This window comes from Trematomus bernacchii, unplaced genomic scaffold (genome assembly GCF_902827165.1).
Source record: "Trematomus bernacchii unplaced genomic scaffold, fTreBer1.1, whole genome shotgun sequence".
NCBI lineage: Eukaryota > Metazoa > Chordata > Actinopteri > Perciformes > Nototheniidae > Trematomus > Trematomus bernacchii.
Window position 1 is genome coordinate 2073115 of NW_022987531.1, and position 25673 is coordinate 2098787.

Sequence of the window (25673 nt, forward strand, 5' to 3'; positions counted from 1 at the left end):
TTCAGAGATTATGGAAACACTCCTTTCAGAGATTATGATTGATTCTTATGCCTTGAATGCTGGAAATTCAGACATTGTTTTCAAAATGGAAAGATCAGAAAGGGAAAAAAAGCAGCTTAAAGTGGACCTATCATGCTATATTTGAATAATATATTGTAGGGCCATACCTATATAAAACATGTCTGCAAAGTTTTTTTTTCAAAATACCAAACAGATCATGCATTTTAGCCATGAAACTTTAACTGGATATAATAAATAAATAAAAAATACTATTACTATCAGGCGTACCACGCTTGCAGACTTCACTGTCTGACATTCCAGACCCTCTCGACCTGCGCACTCATCTGCTTTCTGGCATGAAACTAGGTCGTAAAAAATAATAATACTAAACCTTTGTGCAATCCAAAAAACTTGGATTAAATACAAAACTATACAAAAACAGTATTATTGTAACTCGTGATCAATAAAATCATCTAAATTGAATTCAAATAGGATACAACTTTCTTGCAAACATAAACATTTACCATCAATTATAATAAGCCTAAATGGCTCTTACAGTTAGACTACGGCTTTATTTTGTTTTGATGTGCTCTGTCCTTAGCTACCACAATATAAATGTCTCTGCTGTGGGATGAATAAAGGATTTGTATAGCCACACAGGAGTTAATTGCCCAATACCACTTCCACACAAACTGACATACCTCTAATGCCTTGCGAACGTCCTGAAGGGCAACAGGGTCTAAGAAGACCCCCTGGCCGCTGGCAGCCTTCTCCATCCCTTTCTCAGGTCTGTTTTTGCTCCTGTCTGCCGGCGGGGCTGGCTCGATGCTGTCAGGTCCGCACAGAGGCTGAATCAGTCCCCGGGCTACGGCATCACACAGCAGCACAAATAGAGCACCATTCCTGAGATATACAAAACAAAGAATACTCCAAACTGACATTATCTGAAAAAAGTTGTCCTTGAAGGCAAACAAACATTAGACATCTTTGTTTTTATTTTTAAGCACTTCCTGAAAGTGAAAACCCTCACCACAGATTTGGACGGCAAAATGTATATTTCCTTGGCAACATCACTACATGAGAATATCACAGAGTCCAAACATTCACATCATTAGTTCTATGCTCAAGGATAGTTTGGTGTGCTTTCATGAGCTTCTTTTTATAGCTAGAAATAAGAGCAGAGCTTAAATGTCTGTTTTTCCGTGAGTAAGCTCAGTGCCCTGGCAAATACATTTAAAGTTGACTTTGACCGTGCCTAAAATGATTTTCTAAGGACAAGTGTGCATACTGCTGTATCAGCTGAAATCCTGAATCAGGACTATGTTTGCCCAGAAGTCCTCTGAGGGCTGAGTAAATGATTAATGGGCTGATGAAAACTTTTCTAAACTTAATTTAAAAAATATCATCAGTCTAAAAGCAGCAATGTGTCATCTGAGATATTCTGTTACAGAACTGTTTAAGAAAAACAACTGAGTGATCTAGTCTGTTATCATATTATATGAAACCATCCCCCTACACTTTCTTTAGGAACAAAATCTAATTCAATTTAAATACAGTGATTCATCATAATAAATTACCTATTTGATTATGATGGCATGGATACAGGACATAAGGGCTTGTTGGGATATCAAACCTACTCCCCCCTATTTTATTAAGGGTTGCTCACATAAATCCCCCCTTCACATGCGAGTTCCTCTGAAACATATCCACAATGAACTGCGTTGATTTTATGTATTTCACTGATTTACAGCCATAGTAGAGTACCGGAATGATGCGTAACTAAGTGAAACGTAGTTATCCAAACAAAAATGTATCAGAAAATAGTAGTGTACAAAACCATGGTCAGTTGGAATTCATTGCATTTGCACTGTTTAAAAAAAAGACTTAACATTGGTTCAAAATGTTGTTAAAACAATGTCTTCAATTCAGAAATGATGATTAAACTGTGTCTGTGTGTATGTACAATGAATTTTTGCATGTGTTCAACTGTTTGTTTGTGTGGACCCCAGTATGAGTGGCTAATGCTCATGCTGGTGCTGATTGGAACATAATAAAGACAAAGATGCTGCATATAGTTGTTAGAAATGCAACCAAAAAAAGGCTGGAGCATTAAAATGTTGATTTAGAAATTCAAATGTCAACGTTATGAATTAAGATTCACAGCTTTGAACTATTTGGTACAGCTCTATCTGGCTTGGGGAGTAACAGATTACATGTAATGGGATTACATAATCAGAATACCAAAAAGAAGTAACTGTATTCCCTTACAGTTAAGAAAAAACAAGGATTACTTGCAGGATTACGATGTATCAATAAAGATCAGTATATTATAGGTACATGTAGTGCCTGAGCTTCCTTTTTACTTTCATTCTTCTTTTTCTTATTACAATTCTGAATGCGGTAGCCTACGCAGCCTACCTGGTGAACTCTGTCTTCTGGAGCATGGTCACCAAGCTATGGAAGGTGGGAAGCAGGCGATGGTGTTCCCCAGCTGCCAACAAGTGGCTGCTGTAGTTCCACAGGTAAACGGCTGCGTTCGCTACCACCCACGGCTCCCTGATCTCTGCCCCGAGCTCCGCTGCCCGCAAGAAGCTGGAGGTGGCGTAGGCAGAAAGAGCCTGGATCCAGTCTCTGTGGGAGAGGGGGAGAGTAGAGAGGGAGAAGAAGTTTGAGTTTGAGAGAGACAGTGGCCACATAGTGTTGTCTCTAGTGACCAATAAAACTAAAGGTGAAGAAGTCAAAGGACGTTTTCAAACTTTCCTTTTTAAACTTTTAGTTCATAGGACTTTTACATGAGTAGTTGCTGAGAGGTTTTGTCTGCATGATGCAAAAGGCAGAGTGCATCGCTACCTTAACAGTGTCAAATATTTGTTGTCTAATGAGGCATTCAACACCAATTTGTTTTAGCAGCAGGATGCACAGTGATAGCTCGCAGCCCACATTATGTTACAAAGTGCTGGAGGTGAACTTCAGGCAAAGAGTAGCAGTGTAGTTCCACTGCCAAATGTAATGTGTCAGGTCTTGTCAACTCAATAAAGAGAAGAGGCCGTTTAGACTGAGTGGGATCCCGGAGCTTTGTAGTGTGCGTCTATATTATGTTGGTCCAAAAATGATTGCATCATTGATGACGTTTGAAGCAATGCCCAAACCAAGTACTTGGCATAAGAATGGTATAGATCTGGTTTGCAGTGGTTCAAAAGATAAGGAAACAAAACCTATAGCATTTGGTTGATTGTGTCCTTTCCCTTACTGCCTATCATCTTCTTTTACAAATAATGCAATCTGTCAACTTACATGTAAGAAGCGAAATCAATGCACCATTGAATGAGCAAATGTCACTGAAGTACAAGTTATTGTACACTCAGTTTTAATAGCCACACAAATAGGTGGTAATTAATGGTTGCTCAATATTACTCCATGTATTCAGCAACTAATGAGCTTTTAATTGGGCTTCTTTCTATTAACACAACAGGACTCCAAGTAAGTTCATTATTTTTTCTTCAAACAAGCTCAAAGAAATGGCTCAAGGTCTTGTTCATTTTGGTTGTATAGAGAAGCATCCCTTGCTTCCTGCTTTTGAGTCTCAGGAGCTCACTCCCTGATGCTGAGACTTTTTTGCCAGGCACAGTCTGCAGCCCCTCAGTTAGCAGCTGTAACAACTGGACGTTTTCCTGAGCTGCTCTCCTGCAATGGGAAGTAATATCTCTGCTCCGGGGAGTGAGCTCTCTTTCTCCAAAACACAAAATAAACAAAGTTAAAGATTACTTTAACTGATTGCATTTTTCCAAGAATTGTCAATAGATAGATATTGCGATAAAGGAAACTGGAAATGATGTGTCCTTTTTTTTAGGACTCAAGATACATATATACATATCTTTTGTATTTAATTAGTCTTACTACTTATTGTATAAGCATATCTTAAGATAACAAGAGATAGAAAACTGAAAACAAAAAAAAGGAAATTTGGTCACTGATAAAATGCTTAGAGTGTTCCGTCAGACTGTTTCCGAGGTACCATCGCTGCTAGTATTGCTGTTATAGCTATTAATAATTACAAATACAACATTATTGTAGTTGTTTGATGTGATTATATACAATGTTAAGCCGTTCATATCGTACATCTGGACTTAAATTGCATGCAAAATGTTTGAAAATGTAAAAGAATAGTTTTAAATGCATTACAAGGCAGCAACATACAGAGCGTAGACAAATGACATCCAATACAGACAACATATTTTAGTTTTATGTGCGTTCATATTGTGTTTTCACCTGTAAACAACCCAGTGTGGATCCTCTTCAGACAGACTCGTCTCACTGTCCACTGCGGGAACCGCAGGGCTGTTCAGCTGCCCCCCCTCTGCCAGCAGCTTCTGGACACTGGCCTGAGCAAGACAGAACAAAGTCACTTCTCAACTTCAAAAGACGATATTAAAGGCGACTTCCTGTTTTGATAACTCTATAATAAAGGAGAAGAGAAGACCTCACACTGTGCAGTGTTTCCTCTACCATTGCCTTGGAGGGGCCCCACGGAGCCCCACGCCCCCCTGAAATTCAAGGTGTAATTAATTAATTAATTTTTATATATATATATATACAGCACCAAATTGCAACTAATCTATATCTACTGTCACTTTTCACATTGAACATCTGCTCTTAAATAAACTAAACGCTTTCATTTTAAGAAACACTGATGCATTGATCAATAACAACTCCCCCCCCCCCCCCCCCCGCGCTCAGGCAGCACCCCCCCAAAGCAGTAAACCTAGGGGAAACACTGCTGTGTTAATGACAGGTTCTCTGGAGCCATTACAGCTGTAAGAGATCAAAGCAAAAAGGCTGGCGAGTATTTTATTTTGATGGCGGACGACTCAGGTAAGCCAGGAAGAACGTCCTGTCTTCGCCAATGGAATGAGACGTAGGTATATTATTTATTAATAATTTATTCTCAAGTTCTCAAACGTGAATTCCATATCTCATGGAACAAAGAGATATGGAGTGAGCAGAGAGGCTGCTGTGTGAGTCAGTTTCGACAAAGTCCTGTAGTTACCGAAGATAGTTGTCTCCATTTTCTTCAAAGTGCTGTCAAGTTAACACACCAATGGACTTAATAAAGACTTGGAGCTGCAGGCTTGATGGGAAGTGGGACTACACAATAAGACATGCTCATAGGACAAGCACAACAGTGTTTGACTCTAACCAATCAACATCTGCCTCAAAGGCTTGTTAAAGATCCCATAATGCGTGTTTACTTGCAAGCAGTCTCTGTTTCTCATACAACATTTTCAAAAGAACACCTCGGACCCAAAATACAATATTTCTATGATCTGAGGATTTTAAAGACTAGCACCTCATTATAAAAACACCTTCATCTACAGAAGCTAGAAGTAAAACACAGGTAGAAGAGAACATTTGAACATTTTGAAAAGCATTTAGTAAATTAGGTACTATGACAAAAAGGAAACATCCTCTTTAGGTAAATATCTGCAAGACACAGCCTTCCCATTATCTAGGATTCTAGGCCATTTGCATCCTCTAAAGCAGGGATGGGCAAATGGCGGCCCGGGATGGCCAGCTCCTTTACTAATTAAAATAAAAAGTACTTTATTTAGCCTCCGTATTGTTTATGGTTGAATGTGGGCCGCGAACATCTTTTTTATTCTTAAGTGGGCCCTGAGATTCCCCTCTGGTTATAATCCTTTCCATGTAAACCAACCGCATTTTGCTGTGTTTTTCATATCCATTCTTACACTTATAATTACCTATTTGATATTGTATTATATATAAGATTGCAGTTGCATTTATTTTTTACTGACTTTTATTGAAACAATTGGGGTATGTTTGGTTGCATTATGAATAGAAGAAACCAGTTGGTTCTCCAAAAACCTAGTTGCTAATGAGGTGTTTACTTCTGTAAAAATGCAATGATTATACAGTATCTACACGTGTAGCCAATTCAGAGCATATCTATAACTGATAGATTGCCGGCACATGGCTCTCAACATTGCGATGGCAGTGTTAACAACGCCAGCAGTGCTGACCGAGCTAACAGAGTTAACCTGAGGTGGAACCAGAGGGTGGGCGCCACGCTTTTGCTTTGATACAGTGGGTCTCCAAAACTGCATTCACATGAATGCAGGCATTGCCATTGTGTTTCTATGGAGAGAGGCTGGAAACTGGCGCCAAGTTCTGCACTCAAAGTTCAAATTATTTCAACTTTGACCTCAATTACCGCTGACCTTTCAATCTCAACCAATCAGATAACAGCTTTATGAAGATGTGCAAGCAAGCGGTGAGCAAATTGTGTATCATGTGAATGCAGCTTAGGGCGTTATGAGTGGTAAAGGCCTAGTGACACACAAAGGGACTCGTGCATTACCTTAATAAGTGGCAAGGTCAGCAAATTAAAAAAAGATTACAATGAAGCTCAGATAATAACACAGAGGGACTTCATTTCCAGCTTAGGACGACATTTATGTACTATCTTATTACATAGCCATAATAAGAATGTGCGACATTGGTTTGCTGCTATATATACAGGGTTTTGACTGTGTGACTTAAAAGATTACAATGTTAACCGATGGATCAACACCAATAAGAAATAGCTTTGATGTTTTACAGCTCCAACTACCAGTATAATTGCATTTAACATCCATGTTGTTCTAAATGTCATCACTTCATCATATTATGCTTTTAAAAACTTGAGTAAAACTGTCATCTTTAGCATCTTGAGTTATCGCTAGGGATGCTCCGATCTGGGTTTTTGGGGCCGATCACCGATCACCGGAATCAGTATCGGCCGATACCGATCGCCGATCCGATCATAGGTTTAAAACTCAGTTAATGGGACTCATTTTTATATTGCTTCAGTTTATAATTGTAACGGATTGAAAAGTTCAGATTAATTTTTCAATACATGATGCGCTTCCACAAACAACAAATAACATAATTATTACATTCAAATGAAGTACATTATTCAAGTTTACATTAACTTTGGATAATAACACGGGAGAAATGAGCGGAAGCGCTCTCTTTTCCTCTCTCCCCCTCTCTCCTGACAGCCCGTCAGTATCGTCTCATGCAGCTTACTGATCCAGTAATGAGTGACCCGACAGTGAAGAATAAATATATTTATAATTAGTTTAGGTTGTAAAAATAGCTAAGTGTGCTAGGTCTAACCTGAAGTGTGTGTCACCGCGGGCGGAGCAACAGGTGATCCGGGAGAGCTTTCTAACGGAAACTCTGTTGTGTAGCATTATGTATTTTTTTACTATTCCATTACCTTTGCTGTTATTTCTTTTGACTTCTTGCTGTCCCTGCTATAGGGTTCCTGCCGTTTAAATGTGTCACTAACTGTCAACTGAGTGGATGACGGAGTTTTTACTGATTTGTGGTATTAAATTGTTGTTGTTGCGTTCCACCAAGAGGGATTTCTGCTTCACACACGTTGCATACCGCTATTTTATTGTCTTTTTCGGACACCTTAAAATACTACCAGACTGGTGAAGCCATTTTGGCGAGCTTGTTTTGCCACGCACAGAGAAAAGTGTCATGTATTTTACGTTGTGTGATCGGCTCTCCTGATCATCTCCTGAGTATCCCTAGTTATGGCCGAACACGTGTTTTGTGAGGTCACAGTGACCTTGACATTTGACCATTGAATTATAATCAGTAATCCATGAGTCGGAGAGTGCTAATTTAAAGAATTTCCAGCAGTAAGATATTTCTAGAAGAACCATCTGAAAACATAATACAGTTGAAAATGCGCTGTGTATGAGTGTATTAGAAGGCATACACACCTCGGCACTGATGAAGTGGATATCAGCCAACAGGCGCAGCAAGTCCCTCACGCATGTTTGGCTTCTATTACAACCGTGAAGACATTCTGCACAGCTTTCTTCCTCGGAGCATCTACATTCTGGATTAAATTGACAAAATCTGTGAAGTTAAATCCCACATTGAAAGCAATTCTCTCCTTTTTTGTGCTAATGCAAACATGACTGTCTGTCAAGGATTCTAATATTAGAGGAATACTTCGGTCGTTCTACCCTCAGTTTTAGGATCATTGATAATCTTACTGTCAGTCTTGGAAATCTTCCATCTCCCATCGTCGTAAAGCAAACAGAATCGACAAGCAGCTCGGCACACATCCCAAACTTCCTGTTTCCTGGCCGTCTTCACCAGTGTTGCCCACAACTTTACCCTAGAGCATAAATAAAGAATTAGAGACCATTTCTATTAAAGAGGCCCTAATATGCCTTTTTGAGTTTTCCCTCTCCTGTAGTGTGTTCTATAGGTTTTTGTGCATGTAAATGGTCTCAAAGGCTAAAATACCTGTGTTCCCTCCAGAGGGAGTTTATAATATACTAACTAATACTAATATGAACCTCAAGATGAGCATAATTTGTCCTCTTTTATAAGGTGAATGTCAGGGCAAAAGCACAGAGACACACTGCAAATAATTATTGTTTGTTTGTAGGGCCATGAAAAAATAATCGTTTCCTTTGGGGAATCAAGTCTCTGCTCCCTCCTGACCATAAAGCCTGCAATTTCTGATGTGCTGATACTCATAGACAGGGGGAATTCAAATATGCGCTATGAATAAGGAGATGAAATAAAAGGTTGTAAAAATGTCACACAACAACTTAAACAGCAATAGATCAAACATCCATTAGTTTATAATGTTCAGTAACAGCGAGGAGCGATATATCCAACAAGGCTTAAAGGGTGATTTTATTGGCTATTTTCAAACTGGGTTCTTAGGAAGCCTGACAGCTCAATATGATAAGTCAAAGCTATGAGTTGTGTTTGTACAGTTATATTCACAATGAACACATGTTACAATACACTCACCTCTCTGTGTTGTCTGTGTCATCTCCTTGTCTGGCCAGGTATCTGTCCAACTTCCTCACAGATGTTGAGTGATGCTGAGCCTTAGCACAGAGCTGAGCCACTGCTCCAGATCCAACGCAGCCCGAGGGAACTAGATGATCATTGAATACAGAAGTGGATCTATATTTATACCAGTGTTTCCCACAGATCTCAAATATACTTGTGGTGGTAGCGGGGGGGGGGGGGGGGGGGCGCTGGCTTTGTGACGTGCAACAACATTAACCTTTCTGTTGGTCGCTTGTTAGCAGACCCTTCACGCGATAGCAGAGCAAACAGGTAAAGGAGGCGTAGAGCGAGGGATCATTGTCCACTAGTTAATTGATCGACCAACAACCAATCACATGAATCTCCCGCCCCGGACACACAAGCACGCGGTTTGATTGGCTAGAGCTTGTACTGGCATATGATTCGATTGGCTGACGCTTCCGCCAAAGCTTCAAAAGTTGAACATTGCTCAACTTTTGCAGCGAGCAACGCGAAAATAAATCGCGGACCGGTTGTCAATTTTAACTGATTTTAATATTTACTCACCAGCAGGTAGCAACAGAGACTAATTGTATGTAACAGCCTGAACAAATACTAGAACAATATGCATCCAAAACATATTAACAACGTTTAAAAAACGTTCCGGTGCATGCACACACACATCATGCGCCTTGGTGACCGGACATCTCCTTCATAAAACGAGTAATAGGGGGAATAATCGGGCAGTTCGATATGTGTAGAGGTGTGTGTGTGTGTGTGTGTGTGTGTGTGTAGAGGTGTGTGTGGTTAACACGTAGCAGCCTGCAGTCACTCTTAAGCTGTTCTGAAGAAGGTAAACACAGTGAAGGCGGTGCGTAAAAAGGCACAGCTCTCGGCGCGCTGGTGCTGCACTTCTCAGAGGCGGAGTATACGTCCCGCTGCCTCCTGATGCTGCAGCCATTTCATGAAGTGAAGGAGGTGTTCCTTCTATAAAACAGCTGTGGGCAGCAGATACTGTGAGAGTCCCGGACATGAATTCATAGATCAAGGCAGACTGGTTTGCAGACTCTCCTGTTTTGCCAATCCGGTGCTTAAACAAATAGCTCTACACCCCTGGCCGACATGTCCTTAAAATGAAGTCCGAGTTTGAAATATATCTCAAATAATGTATGCACTGCCATTTCCCCACATAAACATAACAGTCTGCAATGAAACGGTTGTCTCCTGTGTGCTCCTCTTTCTACTTGGCGCACCGGTAACATGCTCGTGCGCACAAGAGGCTGAGACCATAGGCTGAGCCGCCGAATCCCTCGGAACATCATAAAAGCCATTTTCAACTGTTTTCTGGTGAAAGTTTAACTAGGCTACTGGATGAAATAATATGACTGGTATAGGTGCGAAAATTAATATTAAAAAAACATTATGATAAAATATTTGTATATATTTATAATTCTGCAAATATTACGATAAACTCACAGCTATTTCGCGGCCCGGCAGTAACACCTCCGCGGCCCGGTACCGGTCCGGGGCCCGGGGGTTGGGAACCCCTAATCTAGGGGACGCTTGAGGTTTATAGAAGATAAACAAAAAGGTGCCTCTACCAAAGCTTTAACCAATGCCTGCAGTAGAAGCCCCTGCATGGCTGTCAAAAGGCTGAGGCCAGCTCTTTCCTGGTTCATTAGACTGCAGGATGTTCATTTGATACCGTGGACCAATACGTCTGAGATCAAAGACACTCTCTGAGTTCAGACTCTGCCACATGATTAACGACACACAATCGATGCGGCTTTGCTGTGAGCTACACTGGAACACATACAGCTTATAAAGCTTATAGTTAGGGCTGGCTCAGGCTTACCTTGAATCCTCCCCTAGGTATGCAGCTATGGGCTAAGACTGTCGGGTGACCTTCACCTTTCATCTTTTACCTCGTCTCATCCACCTTATTATTTTTTGAGAGCACCTGGAAGATTTTTGTCCATATGGATCAATTTTAATTTTATAAACATTCTTTATAGCTATTATACATAACATGTACAAGGATTCAAAGCTCTCCCTCTCCCTTTATTTGGCAAATTGGAAAACATTTATTGTTTTTTTATTTCTGTTGCATTGTTGGAGGAGCCTGGGACATAAGATTTGAATTGCCATATCTAAACTGTAGCGACTGTGCATATGACAATAAAGCTTTTGAGTCTTTGAATCTTGAATTCATATTATCATTTAAATCCTTTGACTGGTATTGGATGATCTATTTTAATCTATACATTTGACATGTATTGCTCGTCTGTCCATCAGGGGATATCCCTCCTCTGTTGCTCTACCCAAGGTTTCTTCAATTTTTCTCTCATTAATTATATAATTTATTTGGGATTTCTTTCTTGTATGCTACAAGGGTGTAGTGACAGTTGCGGTCATATGCTGTACACACTGTAAAGCCCCCTGAGACAAATGCACAATTTGTGATATTGGGCTGTAAAAAAACAATTTGACTGATAGATTGTCATACCCAACACAAGGTTTTAAGACCTTCTGGCCAGACTTGAAGGCCAGGGAACACATTTATATACGAGAGCGCACTTCAGTGTTACTTCAATGTTCAATTTCTTATGTTTTTTTATTAAATTTGCATTCACAATCAGGCAGGTCCTGGGCATGTGGTTTCTTTTTTATCTTATTACTGTAGGTTTTGTTATAATACAAAATGTTGTATAAATTATTAACGATGTTACTGCTTGTAATGCGTCTATTTTAGTGCTTTTTTACATTACGAAATGCTTCTAGGACACTTGGAATGTTTGCAGCAGGTCTCCCTTGAAAAAGAGATCAATGATCTCAATGGGATTCACCTGCATAAATAAAGGTTTGAAATGAAATGAAAATAAAATGTTAATTAATGTTTTTTTTATATTTATAAGGATTTCCTTTTTTTTTTTGCTCTTTGTATTAAAGGGCCCATGTCATGGCCATTTCCACTGATCATAATTCCATTGTTGAGGTCTACTAGAATAGATGTATATTGTGCAATTTTCCAAACTCACATTGGTTTCTCATACAGCATCTCTGTAAACTACGTGTATTCACTGAATTTCACTCTCTGCCTGTAACGGCTCATTGTAGCTCCAATAGCTCCAGCCCCCACCCTCCATGTGAGCACAGTGTGCTCTGATTGGTCGGGACGTTGTGAATCGCGCTGAGCTCCGTGGAGGTGTTGTTTCCTTGTTAGCGATACACAGCCAAACACAGCCAAACTCATCCTGAGCACACACAAACTCACAGCCGAAGTAAAAACAATAAGTGTGGCTTGATATTGAGTAAGAAAAAGGTTGATAAACGTTGTGAGAATGGGTCTGCAGAGAGAATTTTGCCGCGATCCCAACTGTCTGTTATCAGCCTGCAGCCAGGGAGGAGAAATCAGCTGAGCTGCTGCCTGCACATAGAGTGTGTGTGTGTGAGGAAGTCCGTGGATTGGTCAATTTGGACCAATCAGCGGGGGCTTAACGTAACGGCTCCGCGGACGTAACGTAATGTCTCCACGGATTGGTCCATTTCGTTCCGGGTACCGCTTGACATCATGCCGTACCCGGAACGAAATGGAAGAATCAAATGGACAATGACGTATCTCCAACGAGGCGTTTTGGGGAGGTCTTTTCTGTGTTAGAGTTTTACTCGCTACAGGGTGTACTTTGAGGGTTTGTGACTCTGCACACCGTTTACATGCATACAAACCTTCATAACACACAAGGGGACGGGTAATAACCGGAAAAGCATGACATGGGCCCTTTAAGGATTGTGTACATACAGTATAAGACCATGTTAGAAATAAGTCTTTAAATGTTATTTCTCAGAATGAATGGTCTGTCTTCTATATCCACACAAAGAATCAATAAATCAATCTGCATGTAATCAGCACCTGCTTTACTGAGAGCAGCCCATTACACAATCACCTGAGCACTGCCTTTTTGGTGCATTCAGGTGCAAATTATTCATTAGTCAATTATTTATCTACTGATCTGTACGCATTTAAAAAAACATTATCGTTAACCATAATCATCAAAGAAAATTTGAAAAAAACAAGTGCAAAGACGGCAGAGAAGGAGAGATTGAAAGAGAGCTAAGTGGAACCGAGCAGCTGGTTTAGCAGGTGGAGAAAAGGTACTGTACACCCTTAATGTCTTATCAAAATAATAACATTACTAGCCTAAAGCCATTTTACACTCGACCACATTTCCAAGTATAATGAGCAAAAAAACACCAGTCCTCGCCACAATGAAGCCCTGAGCAGTTACTTCATAACTGCCTCGTCATATCTTACCTAAGAATTATGAAATCCAAATGATTTGTAATTACAGATGTGTGATTCAACTTAAGGCCCATTTTTGATTGTTAAACGATTGGACCACCTTCGCAAGTTAATGTAAAAAACAGACTTGATGAAAAAACTGAGAAAAATATAGACTGTCAAAACGTGATTTGTCATTGACTGTAAGGTAAATTGTAAATCCATTTTTTGCTCACCACATACTTTGGAGCTTTTACTGTTGCAGGGTTGTCTCCAAAATCACTCTTTCATTCGTCATAACCGACTTTATAACAGTGACAAAACATGGCCTGTCACCCTGATGATGTCGTGATTGGCATGGTGATACTGAAATATAATTTGTAATTGAAATTATGCATTTTAATTGTATTTATTATTTGTGGGAATGCTTGAGTACATTTATTGTAGATTTAATTTAATCTAACCTTTTGGCAGTACCCTGAGGGCATTAGAAGATGTTTGAGGCACACCATTGGGGTGGTTGTAGAGGCGATGTAGCTTCTTGTTGTTGAACATTAATTAATTTGAATCTTTTTTTTCATGCCATGTTAAATAAACTGAATTCAGGGTAATAAGAGAAGGCAATACTCCCGCAATCCCTCTAGACAAAGAGTCACGTTGTTACTGAAGTCAAACTGTATCTCCAGCTCTGACAAGCCGTCTGAGGGTTTTGTTTAATCAGATCACAGATCATTTGTGAAGGGCCTTACACAGATAATCGAAGACTGTGCTAATTCATCTATCACCAATAATCGACTATTCAAATACTTTTTGGGAGTAGTGGATGACTATTTCAATTCAGCAGTCCTAGCAATGCCCTAGAAAAGAGTGGTGCAGTGATGACGGATTTTTGCAGGCTGTCCTCAAAGTAAGCGTTGCAAGAGCTCCCTCAACAAAATGCAAGGGGATTTTTTCTTAGAATGAATGTTACGATGCTTAACGCTCAAACTAAATACATCATGATCCCATGGCTGCGCATCTATACCGCTAAGCTAAAGGCGGCTAATCTATGCTGTGATGACGTTATGTACTCTTATTTTACCTTGTAAGCAACCATCGTTTTAATGACACATATAAGCTTCAGACATTCACCAGTGGGGTATTTACTGACTCATTTTAAACCACATACCTTTTTTAGGGCATCTAACCAAAAAACGAGACACGAGAGAAACAGTGGTGGTAAAATGCTGACTAATTTCCGGGTTTTAAGAATCATTCCAGCACCGCTCTAGAAATAGAAGGAATAGAAATCTGTACTTTTGGAAGTGTTGTCAGCATCCAGCACTATCTGGAAATCATCAGGGGCCAAAAGGAGACCCACAGCGACCAGGATGGGACGAACGTCTGTCCTGTCTTGGGGCTGCATGTCCCTGGCCTGAGGAAGAGATGAACGGATTGGATTTCAGAAGTAAATTATCTCTCATTAAACCCCACTGCATATGAGTAAAATTGATTTCAGTTTAACACCAAAAACTCATCTAAGCACGTTTTTGCCTTGTTAAGTTCAAAGAGCTTTTTCATTATGTAATGTTATCACCGCCTGACAAGGGGGGTTAAAAACCTGCTGCATAAGCATAGCGGCTTTATCCTCGGCCCGGGAGGTCGTTTGGTAGAGGGTCCCTCTGAGCTGCAGGAGGCGGACAGCTGACGACAGGCGCTCTTGTTGTGTCCCGTTATCCAGCAGCATGGCTTTCTGAAGATGAGTCAAAGAAGGCTCAAGGCGCCCGTCCTCCTCTTCAATCACCGCCAGCTCTGAGTGGACCTGACAGCGCATCTCCAGCAACATACTGCAGATATAACAAGCAGTGCACTAATATATTATAAATCAATGGAAATATGTCTGATACCAAAATTCCAAATTGGGAGATCAAATGAGGACATAATGTTGATCTTATACCAAATACCATAATGTTGCCTCTTCATTGCATTATTGTAACAAAACAGTAAAGGAGCCTGACAATCAATATGACTGGTTCTTACTTGTTATCATTAGAGTTGCATTTCCCTTGATCCAAATGTAAAATGCATTTCCCTAAAGAACTATAAATCTGCATTACCTCCAAAAACAATTTAATATGATCAAAACTATACATTACTGCATTAAAACAAACTGAGCTATATTATAAAAGACCTATATTAAAACAGTGTCATAAAAGGGTTTCAAAATTAGATTTATATAATTTATTGCAATATATTAAAACTTAAATCAAGATTAAAAAAATGATGAAAGGTTGTATTGTGATCTGCATTTTGTATGTCCTTCATATTCTGCTACTTTTTTATTTATTCAGTCCTAGTACATAACAAAATTCGTACCTTGAGATTTGAAATAATTGTTTTAATACATTTTGAAAATTACTTATCAAGTTTGTAGTTAATTCTCCATAAGATTTGAGGTCATTGATGTAATTGCATAACTATAAGGATGGCAATTTATAAGCTTTGCTTTCTGCCTTCCGGCTTTAGCACATTTTCAGCTTTGTTTTTTCAGTTATCAAGACAGACGTTGACATACACAACAAATATACCACGAGGTAATTAAAGAAAGAAAATAGCAACCTTTGCATGTCTTCCAGAACGTGGGAGACCCTGAGCAGAGGGCTCTTTATGCGTTTCTTGAGGTTGTGCTGCAGGAGGGGCAGACAGCAGCTCCACTGGGTAACACACACTGCCTGCATGGCCTGCAGGTCTCCCCCCCTCACTGCAGTCTGCAGACACTGATCCAGCTTGCCGATCTCCCTCAGCCGGGCCTGTGGAATAACAACTGCAGATTGAGAGTCTCTCCGGTAGCTTCTATCCTTTGGTAGGTACACTTGGATTGAATCAGATTGAACATGTAGTGCCAGTTCTTATGTGACAGTTTTAATGCCAAAATGAGATTATATGATGCCACTTCCCTCAAGATATTCTGTTAGAGAGGTAAAACTCCTGAAACACTATTAGGGCAATTAAATTTAAATTAAACTCCAATGGAACTCTAACTGCGTGACTTCTAACTGATGAAGAAGTTCTATATGTGTTCTTAAGTCAAGGACATACAAGGGAAAGAGGATGTACTGCCTTTAAAGGGGCCCTATAAGGCTTTTGGGTCTTTCCCTTTCCAGTAGCGTGTTCTAATGGTTTTTGTGCATGTAAATGGTCTGCAAAGGCTAAAATCCATTTGTTCCCTCCAGAGGGAGTTTCTCTCCCACATACTCCCCCCCCCGGCCTGAAACACCTCCATTGGACTCATTTGTTTCCTTTTGTAACATAGTGACATCACCATGTAACACACACGCTGATATTGGCTAGCACTCCAACAGATTGTGCATGATAGGCTAAGTGGCGGGACATCTCTAAGCGGTTGAACAATCACAACAGAGCCGGCCAGCTAACCAATCAGAGCAGACTGGGCTCTGGTTTCAGACAGAGGGTGAAAAGAGGTGCTGCTGTGCTTTTTGAACATTAAAGTATGGAAACGTTTCACAGTAGAGGTAATACATACAAATATGAACCTAGAAATAAGCATAAAAGGGCCCTTTTAAACAAATAATGAGATTACAGAAAATAGAGAAAACATTTTTCTGTAATTGGTCCACTGCCTGAACAACATACGGGGGGGAACACATGGCTGATGATTTAGACATATGATTGAGCACCTCCACACTGGCTTTGGAATAGTCATTCATCTTGGCTTCTCTCTTCAGGAGGTTGATCTCACAGTTGACACATTCAATTAGTATGAGTTGGCCGGTACTCTAAAAGAAAAACACATACATAGAATTTAAAGACTCAGCGTCCAAGCAGATCATGGCTAGGGTTAGGGTTAGGGAAGAGAATGAAACATCTTACAATGTGTATTATTTTGTCTTATACATGCAATATTGTTTATTACGCAATAATTTCACTAAATTCACAAAGTATATGAGATCAAAATGGAACATGAAAAAACTGCAAACCTTTCTATGTTATAATTCTACACTGCTAAAAGTAATTATACATGCAGCAAGCACTTTGGCCCTTGAGCATGAGCTCAGTTAATTAATCTCATCTATTGTGAAGTGTCTACTTAAGAGGGGATGTCAAATTCCAGCATACATTTGCATGTGTTTATGATATGTACAGTAACAGCCTGAGGTTTTAAGGGAATACCGGACACTCACAGCCTCTCCCGCCAACTTCAGCTCTTTCAGACAGTCAGCAGCGACTTCCTGATGCTTCACTTGTAAGGCCAGCAGAGCTAACTCTAGGAGGAAGGCAACCCTGCAAATCCCAGATAAAAAGTCATTTATACAATCCACAACACTTCAGTACAGTAGTGTGAGCCATGTTATGCCCTTGGAATATCCATGTGTGGTGTTAATGGTAATAAGATGTGAAAGAAGAGGACAGGATGCTATGAAGGTAATGTTGTTGGGTAGGAGATTTGTTGAGGACACTTTGGGTCACAGACCTGTCTGCTGGTTGGACGGGTGTTTGGCCCTGACTGGAGATCAGTGGCGAGGGAGAATATTTGGTACAATCCATCAGGATATGAAGAATCAGCTCAAGCTCCTCCTTTGTTGGCTCATCCACATTTATTTCTTCCAACCTGCTGCAAACCACAAATAAAATCCTGTCTGTGTAGATTCATATATAAACTATGCATGCATCTGTATTCCCATTTGCCCCCTAATGTACTCACACCAAACAGTGCATTAACCCTAGGCTAAATAACCTAAATGATGCTGACGAAGGCGGGGTCAGACTGAGTCATGCTGCCGACGTTTACAGCCGAGCCAAAGAACCATAAGAAGATCTGACATGTTGAGTACATGCCTGCAGAAAAGAAGGGGGGGCTGGGAGTTGGTTTGTACTATGCCACACTAGAAGCAATGGTACTATACCAATACTGTTTGCAAGAGCCGGATTAACCTGCCCTCTATAGGGCACTGATAGCTAAGCTGAGAGGCAGGGGATCAAGTCTGAAAAGCTAGCTGTAAGCATTAAACCCTCAGGATCAGAAAAGCATCAAAATCCCTCGGTACTGTATTTCCTACAGCTTCAAAAACACGGCATACATCAAATATATACCTTTAAGGGAGCATTCTAAAAAGGCAAACATTCATACAATCAATAAAGCAGATCAAAGTCTGTTTCGTGGAGGTATTGATTAAGTACCACTTCTTCATCTTTACTGCAGACAGATACAGTTTGCTTTTATCATGACAGTACACAAACAGGGCTTTCTGTAAAAACAAATCATTTCAGAGCAAAATAATTAAACATTAACTTTAGTGTATCAGAAACTTTCCTTACTTTTTAAATTCCTGTATTTTGTAAATGACTACTAAGGTAGTGCTCTGTGTGCTTGTTTCAATGAGGTCATCAGCATGTGTCAGCCTGTGTTGTACCTAAGAAGAGAAAGATAGAAGTTACTCTTTATTTATCATGTCATTGAAAAGCCATACTATATTTCAACGCAACATTGTATTTACTTAACTGAATGCATGGAAACTAGTCCACTGATTAGGAATGAGTAAAACAGAGGATCAATGTTTAATAAATATAAATCTGGATGATAGTGTATGGAGATGCTGCAAAGAGTCCAATTCCTTTTGGTTGTTAGTCAATATTACATTTGAACTACTTTAATAAAGTGTTACAGAGTTAGTCATTATATTATATCTACACAGTCCCATTACATATAGGTAGTTACTTATTCAGTGATTTTTAGGAATTCAGATACATTCATATGAAATGCTCTAAAGAGGGTTCAGACAATGTTCTTGCTATTTCCAGTTTTTTTATGTATGTTATAAAAGTTGAAACAAGCAGTTTTTCCTATTCTTTGAAAAAAGGACATATTCATACACAGTTTCCATTAGATATGTTACCTGCAAAAATAAATATTACCACATAATTACTTTATAAATGTCACAAAGAAATGCTGCTTACCAGTAACTTAAAGATTCTTGGATAAAGATGTGGGGTATGTGCCTTGATGAATTCTTCTGTCTCTTTGGCAAAACTTGCAGCATCTTCTATTATTCCAGAGTCAACAATACATCCAATAAGATGCCTGAATAGAAACAGAGAGCAAATGAGAATGATTCTATTTCCGTGTGAAATCAAGATTCCCTTTTTAAAACTGCAAACCCACGGTTCTGTACAAGCTTCTCCGAACGTAATTATATATTCCACTCTCTTCTTAAGGCTCTGGTCGACTGAACACATGGCCTATTGTTTGGTTGTGAAATTTCTATATTTATTTGGAGCAAATTAAATAGCTGAATAGTTGGCTGGTCTTATTTTTAAACTTAACCTCTTAAGCCCTGAGCCTGTTTTTCAGGTCTCAGGCTCGAAAATGACATTCCCAGAACAAATGACCATATCTTCCCTTCTAAAAGGGTTAAATTAATAATCTTTATTCTCAAAGTAATGATAAACCTGTGAGTTGGATGTAGAAAAGTCAGAATCAATATAGATGTTTTTTATTTTAAAGAAAATTCAGATTTTACATAGTAAAAAACTGTAAATTATAGTGTCCGTCTAAAAATAATGTTTTACTTATAGTGAAAACTACCCTTGGATGATGGGTTAGTAGACTAAAAGCTTCAGGAATCCAAAGTACAACATATAATAAGTACCCTGTATCAAGATTGATGCAAAACAAGTGACATTTGACTTTTTTAGAGAGATTTAGCCAAAAACCCCCACTTCTGGGGTCATTTGGGTGGATTTTGACCTATCTCTGGCCCCCCTTGGTCGATTTTGATGAATGAAATCTCTTTATAACCGCTAGAGCCAATGGAATCGAGGGAAAGTTATATACACACCAAAACGTTAACAAATAAGGAGTGAGAGTGACGCGTTACCAAAACCGGAAGCTGCATACACTCTGGTGGCTACCATTAGCAGCTAACTTTTCCGCTCCGATTTTTACATAAAAAATGGAATTATGGATTATAAATAATTTTTTCAAAGGCACAGGTACATTATCAACCTATAGATCAACAGTTGTAGATTTTTTCTCGTTTTAATGCCATTGAACACGTCTTTTGACCTAATTGACAGCTACGGTGACACGATCTGCCGTAAAAGCTCCGTAAAGGTACGTGTTGTGATGTCTGTGTTTGCTTCCCCTGTCGCAAGTTCGGATCGCTCAGTGATGATACTATACCTAAATAATCAGTGGAGTCTCAGCTTTAATCGGCTATATTGTATGTGCAGCTACGATAAGTAATAAGGGTATTTTTATCTTGAATTGTGTGCCGCAGTGCGTTAGAATTTTTTCGCTCAGGGGTCATTTAGACGCTTCTTATGAGACTTGTGTTTTGTTTTGGTAAAAATGGTTCATATCTTCAGTTAGCTGAGATTCTTCCCGTTAATCTGGTGCTACACATTAATAGTTTCATAAATGTTAAGAAGCCTTGAGACATTATCTCGAAAACAAAACGGTGGGAGGGGTCCAATGGGGGGACCGCCGTGCTTAAGAGGTTAAAGTAGAATTATGTCTACGCCACTGATTTTCCAATTGTACGTAATGTTCTTAGGATCTTTAAAATTCCGACTTTAATTAAAACTGTGAATCATAATGTTAGCTTTCTGGCTCATAGCTGAGCCAAAGGGTTCTAGGATCTTAGCGGAATACTGTTTCCATTGCATGAGAACCTTAAGGATGATAATATATGTACTTTCCAGGCATTAGTCAAAACTCTCCGATGTTACCAGTTTAATTAAGTTATTATAGCAAATGATCTTGTTGTAGTCATGAAATGCCCATGGACGTGTCAATAACCAGGAATTCATTAAAGGTAGGGTAGGTAAGTTTGAGAAACCGGCTCGAGATACACTTTTTGTTATATTCCATGGAATGCTCTTAACATCCTGATAGCAATGAATATCTTAAGTGCTTTGACAAAAAATCCATAACAAAATGTCATCTGTGGAAGCCGTAGTACTGTAAAAAAGACGACCAATCATTTTAGCCGGCCCGGCTAAAATAACTGGATGGCCTACCTGCCTGTCAGCCTTCCATCTGTGCACAAACTTATCTCGTGCCCTCATTGGTTATGTGTGCGTTCGTGTGTATTGGAGGAGGGGCTCTATAAGGCAGTGGCAGATTTTTTCCGGTTGTGTATTTTCAAATTCTAGCGCACTCGAGCTGGTTTCTCCAAAATTACCTACCCCACCTTTAATTATCCATTTTGGTTAACATAGAGGACTTGCTTTAAAAAGGTTTCATGTATTGTTATTCATCCTTTGGTTGGTTATTTGGAACAAAATATTCCAAACAACCATGCATTGGATGGTTGCAGCAGAACAGTGAGAAACCATGTACAGTATGTCGGCCATTTTATCTTTTATGGATAACACTAAACTATGAATTACATAGGACATACTGTCACCAATCCTATTAACACTGGCTAGCTGAAATTACACTGTACACGATTGGTACATAATGTTGAGATAACGAACATTTGAGCCTGAGGTGTCATGGGAGAACATGATAAAACAGCTTACATTAGAGCGGATTCTCTACTGTGTTGAGGAGAATATGTCAAGAACTTAACTAGGTACCGAGAGAGCTGTGGCCACAAATGAATAGCTGGTTAATTAGCTCTGTGCGTCACCCCTTGTGAATCCAGCAGGAAACTGGACAGAATCAGGACTGGACCTATTCATGAAAGCGAGCAAAGAGAACCAGGTGGGGTCACTTACATCATGAGTTCAGCCCTCCAGCTGTGGTCCTGCTCTGCCACCTCCTCCAGACTCCGGACCACCTGCCTGAGGGAGGGGACGAGGTGGGAGCACCACCCCGGCTGCAGGAAAAGACACACCGTCTGGATGTACAGCACTGAAGCGTTGAACACTATGAAGTAGTCTCTGTAAGAAACAAACCACATGCAAAATAAGTTGACAGAGAACACTCAATTATTTATATAATGCACATGCAAGGAATTGTATCTCTTAACACAACTAAATTCAGACCAAGTGTCAACTTTGTATGAAGATGTTCTGTGAATTGCAAATGTGTGTGGATTAACCAACGTCCAATGAGCCTCAGGGGGGTCCTGTATGAGCCTTTCTATGTAAAATGAGGGAAATGTATGAATTTGAGGCGCAGATGTAGAGGATATTGTGTGAACAGACTGTTTGAGTGCTGCTAATTTATTCACCAGAGATTGTGTTGTGCATTAGTCTGGGCTGGATGTATTAGATATGTATTCCCTTTGGTTCTAATTAGGATTGCTCATTCAGCCCTTTTTTATTGACAAGTTATGAGTTCATTACCAAAGAGATTCAGCACTGATTGCTTGCAAAGGCTAAGCCGCTATCTCCTAAGATATCTTTCAGAGAGAGAACAAGGGAGTTTCTTATACATCTATATTTATCATCCTTTTAACTATACTTACAGATACTGTTAGAATATTTTTGAATAAAACACTCTCTTATATAATCCTCTTCTGAATAAGGGGCTGGGGTGAAGCATGTTTTATTTCAACAAGGCTGTTTGCAAATGAAACCTTTATGTCCCGGAATATAGTTAACGCAGCAGACTGAACCTATCATATGTGAATATTTCTCTTTGAATGTGTGTTTTAACAGGTGCACCTTGGCACCAAAATGGCATTTGCCAAGCAATATCAGATGATAAACTGTAAATGGCATCCATTGATCAACTTTAGTGACACTGTTAGAACAAAGCCAAGCACACTTCTGAAAGTTTACATACCTTGGTTCATGCTTTGCGATTTCAATTGCTTTAAGAAAATACAGCACAGCCTCTTCTAAGTCCTCCTAAAATAGAAAATAGTGCAAGGGGAAAGCTAGACCTTATAAAAACATAGAAAGATCAGACGCAGAAAGTCTTCAACAAAGACAGTTTGTTAAAATACAGAGAAAACTAACTGTGACAATACAAAGGGCAATAAGCCTTGAAGAATAAAAAGAAAAGTTGTTTACAAAGCTAGAACGTCTGCTCCTTTGTTAGAGCAAATAAGTACAGTATATCTCTGACTGTGTTGAGTATCTCATTGGTAAAGACAAACATACAGTACACAGCCCCCTCGAGGAGATGTGTCCAATTTATTGTCCTCACCAAGCTCCCAGGGGGCGGCGGAGACTTCAGCCGGACCTGGCAGAGGTAGGCTCGACACAAAAATTGATTCGCCGGCGGATTCCCTTCAAAGTACATCTTTAGACACGCTGTACTTATCTCTAAACAACCAAGCTGAAAACACAGAAAAAGAGAAGCACAAAGGTAAAACTAAATGAATATTTAAACCTTATCTGCTGTTATATTCTGTCAGCATTTTTATACTTTTGATGCATTATTAAAACAATTAGAAACATGCTTTGGGTAGGCGCAGTGCCGGCTATTTTACCACAACATAAAATTGCTGTAATTGCAGGCTTTTGCCCTTGAGAATGTCAGTTGTGTTTTGTTAAGATTCATTTTTGCAGGGAAGATTTAATTCAAATAATGTAAGTGCTGTTAGGGGAGGCAATTCTGTAGAAGTCTATCATAAGCTTGCATTAGTTTTTATACTTAAGAAACCTATATATAATTTTTCTCATAGGGGGTGATCATAAAACAACTTAAACGTAACAGTTATATACATTACAATGCCTCAGAATGTATGTTCGAAAATGGAATTCACTTAATAATAATGATAGATATAATGATAAGGTAGCGTCGTTCTATTTAAAATAAGAACTAATTCAGAATTTAAACAACCTGAGACTTCAACGCAAGCTGCATTTTCCCTTAGAAATCCTGTTGTTTGATCAAACTAAATCCCATTATAGAATATCATTATGTTTCATTATTCAAATATGTGCCCTTTGCCTTAGGACAATATAGACTATATTAATGAATAATCATTATCATCCCCTACTGGGAGCATATAGGGAGATTTTGAAGTGACATAATGAAATGTGTGATAAGACTTCTAGCAGAGAGGGGCCTGCAGAGGTTTTTTATTTCCATGATGTTCTTTATCACAACCTAAAGATATCTGGTTAAATAACCAATAACTACTAAGATATTCAGTTTTGGTATTAAGGCAAACCGAGTAAATCCTCTTTATATGACAAAAATGTCAGCAATACATTCAGGAACCTCCCCAGATGATACACTTATTGTCAAACTGATTTAAATGAGCTCAACTTTTTGCACAGTCAGATATGAAACTTTCATTCTTGGAGGCTGCTTCAAGCATCATGTCTTATGCAACATCTCAGCAGTTATGAACTCCTCACAACATGAAAACTTCACAGAACTTGGAGGCAAGGTTACCAGCAACAAAGTGTTTTCTCATATTAATCCTACAGACAGAGGATTTCAGAATCTGATTGATGGCTTGACAGTATTAGGGCCAATCACTGAAGGTCTACACTAGGGCTGCACGAGAAAAGAAAGGATTGCGATTATTTAACCAATATTTAAAATTCAACATGATTTTAGAGGATTAGAGGAATTTATCATTTTTTAAATATATGGATTATTGAAAGGATCCAAACCAAATAAATATATATTTTGACTGTATAATACCGTTTGCAGCACCACCACAATACCTTTTATTGTATATTTGGATATTGCACTGGACTTTTTTGCGATTGCGATACAAGTTTAATGAATTATAGCAGTCGTAGTCTATTAATAATTATGTATGAACTAAACAGGTTCATTTAGAATTATGTGTCTGTTGACCTACCCTTTCTGTTGCATGCCATGTATGTACTTTAATACCTATTCAGTGAACTTATATGTATTATAATTTGGTGCAATTTGAAGCTAATTGCCAAAGCCAATGGTAAGACATAGGCCCTTTTGGTATTACAAATTACATTTTAAAGTTTTGTAATTTAAATTAACATATACAAAAGGGCTTTTATCAAGTACAAGTATACATGAACAGGCACAGTACAGTGAAACCTCTGCCTCAGTCTCACCTGTACAGCTGCTTCTGCACATACAACGTACAGCTCTGAGGCACTGCCAGGAGCTGGTCCTCTGGCTCCAGCTGCTGTAATGTCGTTAATTAAACGATAGGCTGACTGTAGAGCTCCAGAGTCTGCATAAAGTACCGTTACACGAGGATACAAAAAGTTAAGTAATACTTTCACAACTGTTTTACAACTGTACTCGCTCTGTAATTAACGTGAGTACACCACAAACCTTGTTGCTCCTTTGCCGTGTTGAGATACTGCCGAATATCTAGCTCCATGCTAGGGGAAAGTAAGCGTTAGCTAACACGTTTTAGCTAATTTAAGAGGTTGGCTGTTAGGTAGCTAACGTTAGCGTTAAACTGATGACGCCAGTTTTAACTCAGCTCGCTCCGCTACCCAATTGAAACCGTGCAGGTGTGTGAAACTAACACGAATGCAACATTGTTAAACCGTTAAAAAACACTACCTCTGTACGGTAAATGCGGTGTTAATGTAAATATGCCACCTATTATTGTCTTCAACAAACAAACCCTGTGTCGACGGAAAGCTACACAGACGCAATCCGTGTTTGCAGTTAGGGAGCGTT

At 39.3% G+C, this 25673-nt stretch overlaps 1 protein-coding gene across 1 annotated transcript in view; it reads right to left on the bottom strand.

Moving 5' to 3' along the window:
• Positions 1-25365, bottom strand: part of LOC117476095 (cilia- and flagella-associated protein 46) — a 102879-nt gene extending 77514 nt beyond the window's left edge. Inside the window, exons 1-19 of the mRNA XM_034122469.1 lie at positions 25317-25365; positions 25091-25212; positions 23235-23366; positions 22869-22933; positions 21854-22018; positions 19088-19211; positions 18449-18543; positions 17604-17744; positions 17314-17413; positions 16810-16908; positions 15731-15921; positions 14733-14958; positions 14429-14546; positions 8851-8980; positions 8076-8200; positions 7797-7915; positions 4270-4382; positions 2419-2631; positions 702-903 (exon numbers count right to left, since the gene is read on the bottom strand). Coding sequence (XP_033978360.1) covers positions 702-903; positions 2419-2631; positions 4270-4382; positions 7797-7915; positions 8076-8200; positions 8851-8980; positions 14429-14546; positions 14733-14958; positions 15731-15921; positions 16810-16908; positions 17314-17413; positions 17604-17744; positions 18449-18543; positions 19088-19211; positions 21854-22018; positions 22869-22933; positions 23235-23366; positions 25091-25212; positions 25317-25365 — 2529 coding nt within the window. The remainder of the gene's footprint in view (positions 1-701; positions 904-2418; positions 2632-4269; positions 4383-7796; positions 7916-8075; positions 8201-8850; positions 8981-14428; positions 14547-14732; positions 14959-15730; positions 15922-16809; positions 16909-17313; positions 17414-17603; positions 17745-18448; positions 18544-19087; positions 19212-21853; positions 22019-22868; positions 22934-23234; positions 23367-25090; positions 25213-25316) is intronic.
• Between the last annotated feature and the right edge of the window lie 308 nt (positions 25366-25673).